The sequence below is a fragment of the Gobio gobio genome (assembly GCF_949357685.1).
Source record: "Gobio gobio genome assembly, chromosome: 7".
NCBI classification, from domain to species: Eukaryota; Metazoa; Chordata; class Actinopteri; order Cypriniformes; family Gobionidae; genus Gobio; species Gobio gobio.
The window spans coordinates 38,608,898-38,622,984 of NC_137103.1; the positions used below are offsets into that span (position 1 = coordinate 38,608,898).

Here is a 14,087-nt window from a genome sequence, read left to right on the forward strand (position 1 = left end):
CCAAAAAAGTGCATCCATCCATTATAAAAGTAATCCTCCGGGGGGTTAATAAAGGCATTTTGCAGCAAAGCGATGCATTTTTGTACTAAAAATATCCATATTTATAACTTTATAAAGTAAAATATCCAGCTTCCCCAAGCCCTAGCCTGACAAGCCAGACCCACATCAAGATGTTGGGTCTGGGTACTCACCATTGGCAGGGCTCAATCTGAGGGGCGGGATAAACGGTTGTCTTTCAAATTCCCTCTGCACGCAATAGGATAGTGCTACTACCAACCAGAAGCGGAGCTAGTTGATAGATTAAACTTTCGCCGTATCCGGTCGGCAAAACTCCGAACACATATTCCTTTCTTAAGCATGACTTCAGTGCCTTTCTTTGTTCTTTTCTCAAAGAAAAGCTTAACTCCAAGTCTTCCAGAGTCGCGGCCAAAGCCGATTCAAAAGGCCGCTGTTCGCCAGCTTCTTTGTTTACAAGTAGCACGTGGAACCGTGTCAACTCTGCCGTCATTATGTTAAGCCCGCCCACTGACTCTATACACGATGTGATTGGCCTGACCAGAGTTTGGTTTTTCCAGCTCGCACGCCAACGGAGAGTAGCTAGACTACCCTGGATGCAAATTAGATTTGCTGCCACTAGGGTGCGTCTAGATTTCTAGGCTAACCCAGACCGCCTTCCGTATTCAACTTACGAAAAACACGTAATTGAACAACGTATGCCGTCAGATGGGTACTAGACATGCGTAAGCAGCTTGAACTGCGAGAGGCTTTACACTTTCTTCATAAGTTGAATATGGAAGACGTCTGGTGGAGGCTAGATATTTTATTTTAGTATGTTTTTTTTCTCTTTATTAACCCCCCAGAGCTGTGTGGAATACTTTTATAATGGATGGATGCACTTTTTTGGGCTTCAAATTTTGGGCTCCCATTCACTGCCATTATAAAGGGCTTTGGAATAACCAGGACATTTTTTAATATAACTGATTGTATTCGTCTGAAAGAAGAGTGTCATATACACCCAGGATGGCTTGAGCGTGAGTAAATCATGGGCTAATTTTAATTTTTGGGTGAACTGTCTCGACTAGCAATACCTCCGTGTGCCCATTGAGAGCGGCGTGGTGTAGGGCGGTGCGTCCCCCGCGATCTGAAACATTGACACTACTCAGGAGCGGGATGATGACTTCAGCACAGCGCAGGGCCTTGTTAGCGGCTGCGACATGCAGCGGAGTCTGCCAGTTCTTATCCCGTGCATTAACATCAGCAGACTGACGGATCAACACACGAACAGCCTCCTAGATTTGTGCAAAAGAAAACGATTGTTGACTACTGTGTCACTATATTGTGTACTTGAGCAGAGTAAAAATCTTTTTTCTAATCACACAAGAGTTGCTGCATATGATTAGCATTGTTTTAAAGGCATCCTGCCGCGTGACAACATCACACAGCATCTGTTTCTCATTCAAACATGTTTGCGTGTTTAACAACTAAGCCCACCTCGCTGCGTGATGCCACTGCCCTGTGGAGTGGAGTCAACCACATGTTGTCTTTGGCATTGACCCGAGCCCCTAAAATGAAGTAGTACAAGAGACATTAAACAATATTTTTTAAAGGAATAGTCTACCTAAAAAAAATTACATAGAAAACAGTAAATGATGACAGCATTTTTATTTTGGAGTAAACTATTCTTTTGAATTGGGTTTTGAACATGCATTTATTTTCTATGAGATGCTGTAAAGGTACCATGGAAGGGAGGTAGGGAAGGAAAGGAGGGAGGGAGGGAGAGAGAGAGAGAAAGAAAGAGAGCAGCTGTACCTGACACAATGAGGAGCTCTATGATCTCAGCATCTCCGAGGAAGGCTGCTGCATGAAGGGGAGCACGCTTCTCAGTGTCCTGAGAGAGATTGAGACACATAGAAAGAGGTGATGGAAAGATGATGTTAAAAATTAAATCAAATCAAGGTTTTTGTGGCTTTTACTACATGCCTGTAAGCTTTGAACCCATCTATATGCTACTGTAATCTCAAAAGCTGATACACGTTTAGGAACTACAGTCTTCCTTTACCAGGAATAAATATTCATGACTGTTGTTCAAACGTTTGGGGGTCTGTACATTTTTTAAAATGTTTTTAAAAGAAGTCTTGTGTTCACCAAGGCTGCATTTATGATCACAAGTACAGTAAAACAGTAATATTGTGAGGTATTATTGCAATTTAAAATAACAGTTTTAATATATTTGAAAGTCATTTATTCCTAATTTTCAGCAGTCATTACTCCAGTCTTCAGTGTCATATGATCCTTTATTAATCAAGAAACACTTTATTCTTATTATTATTATTATAACAATAATGAATATGATAAAATCAGTTGTGCTGCTTTTTTTTTTTTTGACCTAAACTCTGCAGGACATTGGCCCTCAAGGAACTGATTTTGACACCCCTGGTTTAAATGGTAGTGTATCTTGCACTTGGAGGTATACTTTTTTTGTCTAATAAAATGGACAAAATATTAATCAGATTCCATCTACAACCACATTGCAAGAGCAAGCAACAAATCATATGTTGCAAGCTGTGGCATAAAAAAAACTACTAGCTAATTAAAAAAAAGGATGAGCCATTCTATATGTCTTGCCCTAACTTCCTGTTTCAATAGGAAATCTACATCAACCCTAGAATGAAATATGAGTCATTCAAACCAGACTCATGTGATCTAAACAGTACATTCCACAATTTTCACACCTTAAAATCTTGTACATTTTTTAAAAACTGATTATGGACTGCAAAGCTTTCACAGAAAATTGGGCATAAACATGGTGACTTCTAAATGGAAGTTTGCTGATTGGGAGTCATAGCAAGGGATCCTCAACAAAGGAGCATTGACTGGCTTTCTACAATCACTGATGGAGATGTCAGTGTGTATTAATGCGTTCACACACTTGCTGTGGTGACATCTCAACGTGTGTATTGTCTGAACCTGTTTGCACATGCAGCCTGAAATCATGAATTTGTCCAGCGGCCCTTTCAAAAAAACATTCGGACAGCGAGCTAATTCTTGCTGGAGCCATTGGGGCGGACACAGACAGACAAGCAGAATAAATAAATATTCTGGAAGAAGAATGGCCTTGAAAACTGTTTTGTGTCCTGCCGTCTTTACTGAGACAAATGTATATAAATCTCTGGCGGTTTTCCATGGGGTTTCTCGACTATTGTGCTGCAGGAAACAAAGAGATAGAAGAATAGAAGAAACTGATTCATACCAGTGCATTGATGTCTTCAGATTTACATATGAGCACACGAATCTCATCAGGGTCTCCATTAAAGATGGCTTGGACGAGGGGTGGCTGTGAAAAACAAGAGATTATTTAAAGAAGAAAGGCATGAAGCATTGGTTTGAAATTGACTCTGTTGCTACACTATTGACTATAGATAAATAGACGATTCATACATTGGTACAGACGATAGATAATTGACATTCCTTGTGACTGCACCTTTAAGGTTACAAATTTAAACAAAGCCAAATGCTAGCAACCACCCAAAACACAGCAACCACATAGGAACACACTAAAAACCACTCAGAACACCTCCGCATCATACAGCAATGTCCTTGCAACCACTATAACATTGTAGCAGCAAGTTATGCAACGGTAAGCACCACATTTCCTTCAAAAAATACAACTATCTAGATTACCCTTGTGCTGAATACACAAACGCAATGTTTATATCTCCTGGAATAAATTTGTCGTTCAGTTCAAACGATAAGTTCTTCGAATCTGTTTCTCAGCATAAATCACTAACACAACCAGACAAGTAGGCTTTGAAACCACACAGCCTCACCATTTCCATAAAATGGAGTCATTACAGGGAGGCCAAATCGGGTCCCAAAGAGCCTCAAGGAAGCTTTGCACCACACAATGAATTAAAGTCATGCTTCCTCTACATAATTAACATCTTCAGTACGTGTGTATAGAGAGAGAGAGACTAAAGACTAAACTGATCTCAAATATATTTATAAACTCTATTTTCTTGAATTCAAAAGCCAACTTCCAAACATTAAGGGCAACGCAATGAAAACCACGATAATCTGACACATGCGTGGGATAAGAGGCACAGCGACACAGAGGTGGTTTGAGCCAAACTTTGCTGCATATACTTCCAGTGTCTCTATCTGCAATAACCCCCACATCTCACTTCCTGTTGCTTTTTTTCACCTTCTCAGAAGCAACACAGAGGAAGCGTGGAAAGCATTTTCACTTCCGCTATACAACAGAACACATGCAGTCAAGCCAACATGCAAATCAACACATACTGTGTTTCAGGGTTTAACACTAAGGACGAGGATTGTGTCACCTTTTAATGTCATACTAGTATATCAGCATACCATACATTGCAAATCCTATGAATTGATAGCTGTAGTGGCGTTACATTGTAAAGAAGTTTAATGAAAATTATAAATACATTTTTCATGCATGTTTCTAAGAAAAACTTATTTCACTCTTTGACTTTCTCTTTAACATGCATGCACGCAAACAACAGGAGATGTGTTGTTGAGATCTGCTCTATTTTCAGCTGCAGAAACAGGCCATCTAACACCCACTCACTTCAAACTCATTTCATCATCCATAAAAAACGATCTATGCTGTGCCAATTTGCCACAAGCCATCAGTCATTTCTGTTAGTCATTTCAAGTTACTCATCTCTCTAAAAGAACGCATAATGCACAAGAAGGCAGAATGCATTTCATTTTCATTGTCATGCATTTTAGCATATAATATACACTCACCTAAAGGATTATTAGGAACACCATACTAATACTGTGTTTGACCCCCTTTCATCTTCAGAACTGTCTTAATTCTACGTGGCATTGATTCAACAAGGTGCTGAAAGCATTCTTTAGAAATGTTGGCCCATATTGATAGGATAGCATCTTGCAGTTGATGGAGATTTGTGGGATGCACATCCAGGGCATGAAGCTCCCGTTCCACCACATCCCAAAGATGCTCTATTGGGTTGAGATCTGGTGACTGTGGGGGCCATTTTAGTACAGTGAACTCATTGTCATGTTCAAGAAACCAATTTGAAATTATTCGAGCTTTGTGACATGGTGCATTATCCTGCTGGAAGTAGCCATCAGAGGATGGGTACATGGTGGTCATAAAGGGATGGACATGGTCAGAAACAATGCTCAGGTAGGCCGTGGCATTTAAACGATGCCCAATTTGCACTAAGGGGCCTAAAGTGTGCCAAGAAAACATCCCCCACACCATTACACCACCACCACCAGCCTGCACAGTGGTAACAAGGCATGATGGATCCATGTTCTCATTCTGTTTACGCCAAATTCTGACTCTACCATCTGAATGTCTCAACAGAAATCGAGACTCATCAGACCAGGCAACATTTTTCCAGTCTTCAACTGTCCAATTTTGGTGAGCTCGTGCAAATTGTAGCCTCTTTTTCCTATTTGTAGTGGAGATGAGTGGTACCCGGTGGGGTCTTCTGCCGTTGTAGCCCATCCGCCTCAAGGTTGTGCGTGTTGTGCTTTGCTGCATACCTCGGTTGTAACGAGTCGTTATTTCAGTCAAAGTTGCTCTTCTATCAGCTTGAATCAGTCGGCCCATTCTCCTCTGACCTCTAGCATCAACAAGGCATTTTCGCCCACAGGACTGCCGCATACTGGATGTTTTTCCCTTTTCACACCATTCTTTGTAAACCCTAGAAATGGTTTGCGTGACTGAGCAGATTGTGAAATACTCAGACCGGCCCGTCTGGCACCAACAACCATGCCATGCTCAAAATTGCTTAAATCACCTTTCTTTCCCATTCTGACATTCAGTTTGGAGATTGTCTTGACCAGGACCACACCCCTAAATGCATTGAAGCAACTGCCATGTGATTGGTTGATTAGATAATTGCATTCATGAGAAATTGAACAGGTGTTCCTAATAATCCTTTAGGTGAGTGTATTATGTAATTATAAATGAGATCTCTTTACTATCTCAATTGTTTCCTCTACACAACAATGATATTAAATGTAGAGCAAATGGCAGTTAAAATGACAGATATTTCGAAATAAACTCAAACACCAAATTATCTGAGCAATGTGAAATATTTTACACAAAGCTCACACAAAGAAGTCACTTTTGAATCAAGCAGCTTTCTCAGCACGTGACAAATTTGAACCCGTTGCAAAATCTGAAATCCTTTGGATTTCTATTAAAATGGCCCAGATTTCACCTGCGAAAATTTGCCGGACAACAATAAATGTGACCTCATGTGATCTTTACTGCAAGTCAACCATTTGTCTCAATTCAGTTGTTTCTATTTTTATTCCTCTCAACAACAAAAAACAAAGCTGAAACATCTCCTGAGCGATGAAAGAGCAAAATCTGAGCAATTACACTTTCTTAGAGGATTTCATATTAAAAATACCCTTTAATAATTAGTTCCCCATTGAACCATCTTCTCTTGGTGACATTTAAATCAGCAGAACATTCAATAAATTCAATAAACCAAATATTTAAGTTTGCAAGGCATAAAAACACATGCACAAGATCAACAAATGTAAGATTTACAACACAGAATTGGCCCAAACTCTCTCACGCTGGCCCCAGGCCATCCTTATTTAGCTCTTTTATGAAAGCATTGAATCTATGAGAACACAATGTTGAATTCTCTTCACTATGAGATGTTGCCTCTGTTTTGATCGCATACACAAGCACACATCTCGTCTCTCCCTGGAAAGAGAACACAACAGCTGGTGACAACAGTGCTGTCTGTGTTATGGCACCGCAAAGTTTCAGGATGAGATTGCTGAGCGCTGGCACAAGCAGGGATCTGGACGGGGCTCATCACAAATGAGGACATTCCCCGACCTCCCAGCGCCACTCCATGCCAAAGCCAAACGCTTAAACACTGAAGCCATTGTTGACATGCATTAGGCTACACGGCCTCCCCCCCAACTCCTTGTTCCCATCATCTAACTTCACAACCAATAGAAGTGAGTTAAAAAAAGTCTTAGCCAATGAGGGCTGAGGTTTCTTCACTTTTGACACTGCAGGTTCTTCTTTAAAACAGCAGAAATGAGGAACTGCTGAGGACTCGTTATAAATGAACTGCGAAACTGAAATCTAGTTCCTTGTGACAGCGTTTTTCCCAGATGTGAAAAATCAGCATGAAATGGAACTTAACCCAATCTATTTTCTAAAAGCATGTTATCAATCTTATTGTGAACAATTCATCCCTGCATAGGTTTTGTTTTTTGAACTTGTAATTTTTAACCAAACTTGAACTTGTCCACTTAAACCCGCCCCTTTGTTACAACTGCAAACTCGCATTCAGATCTGCCTCGGTCCAAACAACAACTGATGGATAGAACCAAAGCTATAACTAAGATCATAATCTAAAGTGTAAAAATCAAAATCTATACTGTTTGTCATGAAGAGAATAACTGAACCATCTAAAATCTTAAGCACTGATGTATAAGTAGCAAACACACTATCCTCTATTTCCTCCCTCTCGGCTCTCTGAACTTGTGTCATGTAACCCTCTGAGACTACAAAAAAGCATGAGAGAGGGGAATGTTGAGATTCAACAACTTCCTGTTCCTTTCCTCTTTGGGGCAAAGTATGGATATCAAACTGTACACAAGACCAAAATGACTGTAAACATTACTGACGCTCCGAACACTTAGTGTCACATATTAACTTTCTAAATAAATGTCATGGATTTAATGGAAGTTAAACTTTCTAGGGCATGGTGTCAATTACCACACAAAAAAATATTTGAAGTTTGTAAAAACAAACAAGACATGCGTTTACATTAATGCACTTTCAATGGAAGTCTAAGGGGAAAGGCAATGTGCCAGAATAAACGTTAAAATACACAGTTTTTATTGCCACAAGACTTAAACAACTTTACAACATTATACGCTTGAGATGTTCCTCATTTTAAACCGCCACAATGTCTGCTAAATAAATGAATGTAAAATCTAAATGTGTTAAAGTATTATCCAATATTTCAACTCTTGTCATGACACAGAAAAAAACTACTCTCCTCAGTAATTCCAGTACCTTTACACTTTATTTCTGAAGCATAAACGGAAGTACAAAAAAAACCAATTCACCAAAAAAGGTAGTACCACCACTAAAGATAAATTTCAAACTTTTTCATTCTAAGAACCCCCAAGTTCAACGATATCCTTGTGAGGGACCTCATTGATAAATAGAAATGCAACTGTATATATTTTTATGTATACAAAAATCAATTTACAGTATGATGAAAATATTAAATTTAATTAATATTAAAATTAAAAAAATTAAACAGTTAGCATTCATTATACTAAACAAAATATATTCTGGAAAAATAATTACTTGTTATTAAGTACATATCTGAGATTAGCACTTGACTTCTTTCCACAAATATTTTTTTTCTTTTTCCAAAAAAAAAAAACTGACTGAGAAAAACAAATTTAGTTTTTTTTTTTACTTTTTTTTTTTCAGTCAAAAATATCTTTTTTTAAATAAAATATTTGTGGAAAAAAAGTTAAGTGCTAATCTCAGATTTGTATCAAATGATGTATAATGTATAAAATTACTACAGTTAATGCCCTAATTTTTGACCAGTCTTTAGAAAGCAAACGTTTCAAACTAGTGAATGTAAAAAAAATACATTAAACATACTTCATTATTATCTTAACTGCATTTTGTAAAACATAAAAAAAAAAAAAATACAGCTCCAATATGGACATATACGAACAAATTAATTTAAGTTCTGTCAAATTTAAGTTCTGTCAAAAATATGATCTGAACACTTTAAATGTCCCATGACATGAAAATTTCACTTTATGAGTTTTTTTTTTAACATTAATATGAGTACCCCAAGCCTGTTTATGGTCCCCCAGTGGCTAGAAATTGTGATAGGTGTAAACCAAGCCCTGGGTATCCTGCTCTGCCTTTGAGAAAATGAAAGCTCAGCTGGGCCAATCTGGAATCTTCCCTATATGTCGTCATACAGGGAAATGTTTCTGCCCCTTTCTCTGCTTTTCCCGCCCAGAGAATTTGGAGAAAATGGATTCAGTTTATTTTTTTTACATTTAATTCAGTCGCAATGTCAGCACAGGCTTTACAAACAGACTTTTACGATATGGATTCGACAGCACCGCCACAAACAGTGAGTAACATTGTTCATTAAAGGTGAACTATGTAGGATTTTTGCAGTAAAATATCCAGAAACCACTAGGCCAGTGTTATATATTTTGTTCAGTTGAGTACTTAGAATATCCCAAATGTTTCCAACTATTTGTAAATCGTGAGAAATTGCTATTTTAACCAAGGAACCGGGACGTGTGAGCTATGCGTGTGAGGGAGTCGCCTGTCGATTGAGTCATATCTGCGTCACCCTCGGTTTCCGGTTTTATTCAGTGAAACACTTTACTCTCACTGCAGTGTGAACAAGTGTCATAGCAGCCGCCGAGCGAACGTCATAACTTCCTTTTCAACACACTCAGATATATCTAATACGATAAACAGAGTTGCATTACCTCATACTCATGACTGGAAAAGAGCAGTGGCGCCACCCCTGGCCGACTCCTGGCCACCCCATGGCCAGTATAAATTTTATTAGCATCAGTCATGCATTTCATCCCTAATGCATAGCCAGGCAGGCAAGCCGCTCTAGACCTTCGATCACACCTTATGGATCACACACAGCCCGCCCCGCCCCTCCCCCGATGCCGCTGTTACGCGCTCAGACAGCAACAGTACAGGTCAGCGCGTGCCCGTCAGTCAACAATTTCAAAAGAAGTAAGAAGACGAAGAAGACTACCGTAAATAAGTCAAAAAATATTCTTTAGTAAAAGAAGACGGGGAATTATGTGTCGTGACGTGCTTTTTAAGTGCCAAATGGTTACAGTATACTGTTACAGCAGCTTTTTGATGTGTCTTTGACACGTTTTGACAAGAGTTAACGTTACCTAGCTAACGTCGTTAGCTGGTGCATGTTATGTCAATTTTCAGACAATGAAGAGAAAGTCCACAGACATCTCTTCTTATTTTAAGAAGAAAAGTGCAGAAGGAGGAGTGAAAGAGATGGCAGGGGAGCAAGAGAGGCTTAGTAATAGTGAGGATGAGGAGGAGGATGCTTTTATTTGTATCTGCCAGTATCTGCTTTTCCCCAGTAACTGTTTTGTTTGCAATAAATGTACACCTTATGCCAAATATAATTGCAAAATAAAACAGAATTGTTGTGCAACTCAAAATGTTAACTGTACTGTTATTAGTCTATGCACATTATATAATTAGTAACATTAAATATAACACAATAAACCAAAGTATATCAGTAGGAGTTTCCTTAAGTCTTTCTGATAGTTTTCTACAGGCCGGTTTACTACACCAGTAGAATACAATTCTGAAATGATGGTTTCTAGTTTTGGTGTGCCACCCCAAGATTTTAAGTGGCCCCATCTGGCCACCCCTATGAAAAATTTCTGGAGGCGCCACTGGAAAAGAGGAAGTGGCGCCGGCAACCGTTTTCATAATAAAAGTCCCGCCGGCGATTATGCCATAATAACAGTCCCGCTCTTCAATCGCTCCTGCGGCCTTGCTCAGCTCCACAACACTCGGTCCTGCTCTGCTTCACTACAGTAACGTTAATAATCGCATCCATGAACATGATTTCTGCCCGAGTCCTATCCTGACTGTTTTCCACCGGCTGTGAGGTGAAGACCACATGTCCCAAGATTCTGCACTCAAACAAACTACGCCTTTGTTTTGAACAGGCGACCTCTAGTGGACGGAAAAGTTACATAGTGTAGCTTTAATGCCTGATCTGTGATCAGTGATTTCTGATAGATAATTATTCAAGTTCACACAGACTTTCTTTCTAAATCTTTTAATACTGTTCATGCATCAGTGAATCAAGCCAGGGACTAAACCATCAACTTCGCATTGTTTCTCTTAGTAGCATGAAACAAATGTTATTTAAATTGTGATTAGACTACAGAGAGCGATCAAAGAACACTCTCTTTATAATGTTCGGATCTGTCAATCACGTGTCACGAGTATATCTGCACACTTGCCCAAACTCCCATTATAATGAATGACGCTGTTATGCTGCACAACGAAGCTCTTACTGTATTCATATCAATGTCGTGTTTGCTGTTAGTTGTGGTAAAAGCATTTTGTGAGATAATTAGCGCTGCAATGACGAGATCACTGCATTCACGCGATAAACAGACTGTCTGTACTCAATGCTGATCACTGCAGCTTTTCATGTGATGGGGAAAGATCTAAAAATAATGCTATAATCAACATTTTTACGATTCGTTAATCTCGACAGCTGTAATAGTAAAACAACGTAGTATTCGAGAGGGGTTCCACATGTAATACGCATTTCAAATGCAAAGATGTCAGCCAATCACAACAGTGGGCGTTTACACTGAAGTCTCACAGCAGACACTCCCCTTCAAACAGAGCATTCAAGCCAGAGGGCTAAAATCAGGATAGAAAAATGCCTTTTATCTCTAAATTATGACATTTTATGATGTAAAAATCATACCAACAATATAAGTACACCTCAGAAAAAATCCACGTCATGGGAACTTTAAACCCTCTGGAATCTCTCACCCTTTTTTGTAAATGTTTTACTGTACACATCATTTTGTTTGTTATTACAAATTGAAGGACGAGTAGGTGTTATTTTCTGTGGCAATCGACAACATGAAGCTGTAGATAGATATACTTGTTTGAATCCAAAACATTCCTTTAATGGAATGTTTAGTGTGCAAAGATTTAGTACACACTTAGATTTAGTCTCTACAGTCTCACAGCTGAAAAATCTTCTTGACCTTGACATGAAGTCCATGGGGCCCCTGATAGACATCAAGTTACTTGTTGCAAGGACAACCTCCTAGAATATTTGCAATAGTGTCTAGATAATATGACGGCATCACATGACCGTTAGGGAAGTAGGTCTACTCGACACAAAAACTAAACCTTCTCACTTTTGGCCCACCAAATGACATAGGAAAAACTAACAATTAGTAGAGGTGACTAGACTCAAAAGACGTAACATGTCATTCCAAGTGTGTAATATAGCTTGCATGAATAAAGAAGCAGTACTCAATATATCACTGATAAAATCAGATGACAATGAAATCATTCTTTTACAAACAAAAAGCATTGTTGGAACCTAAATTACTGTCATTGTCACTAATGATTCAGTGAACAATCATGATGTTCATGAGAAAAAGGAACTTGACTATCTGAACTTTAGCTGGGTGGAGATAAACCATTGGTATTCAACTTACACTAGTTAAAACAGAAAACTGACAAGGTGGGCTGATGATGATATAATAGCTGTTTTATTCTCAAAACTCGGTGTGCAGATTAGATTTAAGAGCCATATCAACATCAGCATCACTACAGCAGACGGAAGTTTGTTCTCTAGATGAAAGCAGATCATTTTCCTTACACAAGTTATGCAATAAATGTGAACAACGACTTGCACGAATTGCTCAGGATGTTTTTGACTTTCAGGTAGACGTTAATCTCCCAACAAGAATAATGTCGTTTTAGCTAAATCAAATGCATGACCACAGAAACAGACTTGCATGTGCTGTCATGTTTTTTATATGCCTCATGCAATGCATATGCTGCTCATAAATCATGCAGTTTCTGCAGCAATCATATATGGAGCATCACATTATGCATTCATTGAAAATAACATTTAATCATGTGCAAACCCCTCAGTTAGATCCAAGCAGCATTTAGCAATCAAAAATATATTAATTCAAAAAACCTTGTGCAATTACCTGCTCGACTAGTTTAAGAACAGCCATATCATGTGAAACAGCACATCCAAACTCCTGAAAAGACCTAGAGGTGAAGATTAATAAAATCCAGACGAGCCTGTTCGCTTTTTTTCACGAGAGGATGATGCTGCACAATGATGTGGCATCAAAAGCTTGCTTCCTGCTTTTGATGTGGATCGCACCCTCCAGGGGCCCGTGGTGATGTGACGGCCGTGGCCGGGTCTGCAGGCGCTATCTTCGGTCAGCAGGAGCAGCTGTGGCCGCTGCCTCACCACCAGCGATCCGGGGCTCCGGGAAAGAGGAAAAGGGGAGGGAGGAAAGGATGCGGCGGCTGCTGTAAACAATCCGCATTTACAGCAGCGGCAACAACAGCGATACCGATTTCAGATATTATATCTCACTCGCTTATGTTCTGCGTTATGTATTCATTCGTTATAAGAAAATACAGGAAGTCAGCGTTTTTTGTACGCTTCCCCCTTGCTATTTTCGGGATCCTACTATGGCGAAGGCCTGACTCATGAATATTAATAACGTACCCAAATTTGCAACAGATTGGCTGAAAGACAGATCCTGTCAGAGTGGGCGCTGTTGAGATGACCAATTAAAGAATCCTTCTGCGAATTTATGAATTAACTACCGTTTCATGAATATTAATTAGAATGTGTGACTGGATGCTTCAGGGAGAATAGGAAGTAACGTCACCAAAACCTGATTGATATTCATGAACTATTCCGTCACCATAGTAGGTTTTGTAATTTCGTTTCTCTGAATCTGATGCACTGGATTGTTAGTTCTTCCGAGGGGCCATCATCATCATCATCATTGCCTCAATGATGCCCTCGCTGGTCTTACGAACGAATGAATCATTCTAATGAATCTTCTTTTTAATGATTCGTCCAGTGAGGGATGTCTCCAACGTATACGTGAATCGTTTTAGTGAACTTGAACTGTCCGAACGAACCGATTTGCTCAAATGAATCAGTTCTCAACGCTATTTCTCTCTGATTTCATCTGCGCACAGCATACAGCCATCCCATCTGAGTGAATATTGATTTGTTTTATAACGCAGATAATAAATTAGAATAGCCATTAATAACCCTGATTGGGTAATTAACGTCTTTTAACGGCTATGACCGGTTTTAATTACATTTGATTCTTATGAAATGCAAGTTGCTGTTAATTGTTAAAAACAGATCAATTACATTTTAAGGTGACCGCCTTTCATGAAGCTTGTACAGTTTGTAATTGTCATTAAACCCTTTGATTTACACTTTGTAAAAAAATGA

General features: G+C 39.1%; 1 protein-coding gene across 6 annotated transcripts in view; it reads right to left on the reverse strand.

Moving 5' to 3' along the window:
• Positions 1 to 13,302, reverse strand: part of ankrd44 (ankyrin repeat domain 44) — a 33,990-nt gene extending 20,688 nt beyond the window's left edge. For 5 of the 6 annotated variants that reach the window (XR_013816927.1, XM_079822343.1, XM_079822344.1 and 2 more), the window contains exons 1-5: positions 12,802 to 13,237; positions 3,251 to 3,334; positions 1,810 to 1,888; positions 1,492 to 1,562; positions 1,089 to 1,289 (exon numbers count right to left, since the gene is read on the reverse strand). Coding sequence is in view for 5 of the 6 variants with exons in the window: in XM_079822343.1 (XP_079678469.1) it covers positions 1,089 to 1,289; positions 1,492 to 1,562; positions 1,810 to 1,888; positions 3,251 to 3,334; positions 12,802 to 12,828 (462 nt within the window). In the remaining variant the exon portion in view is untranslated. Of the gene's footprint in view, positions 1 to 1,088; positions 1,290 to 1,491; positions 1,563 to 1,809; positions 1,889 to 3,250; positions 3,335 to 12,801 lie in introns of all 6 variants that reach the window. The other variant, XM_079822345.1, reaches the window with a different exon arrangement.
• Positions 13,303 to 14,087: the final 785 nt, after the last annotated feature.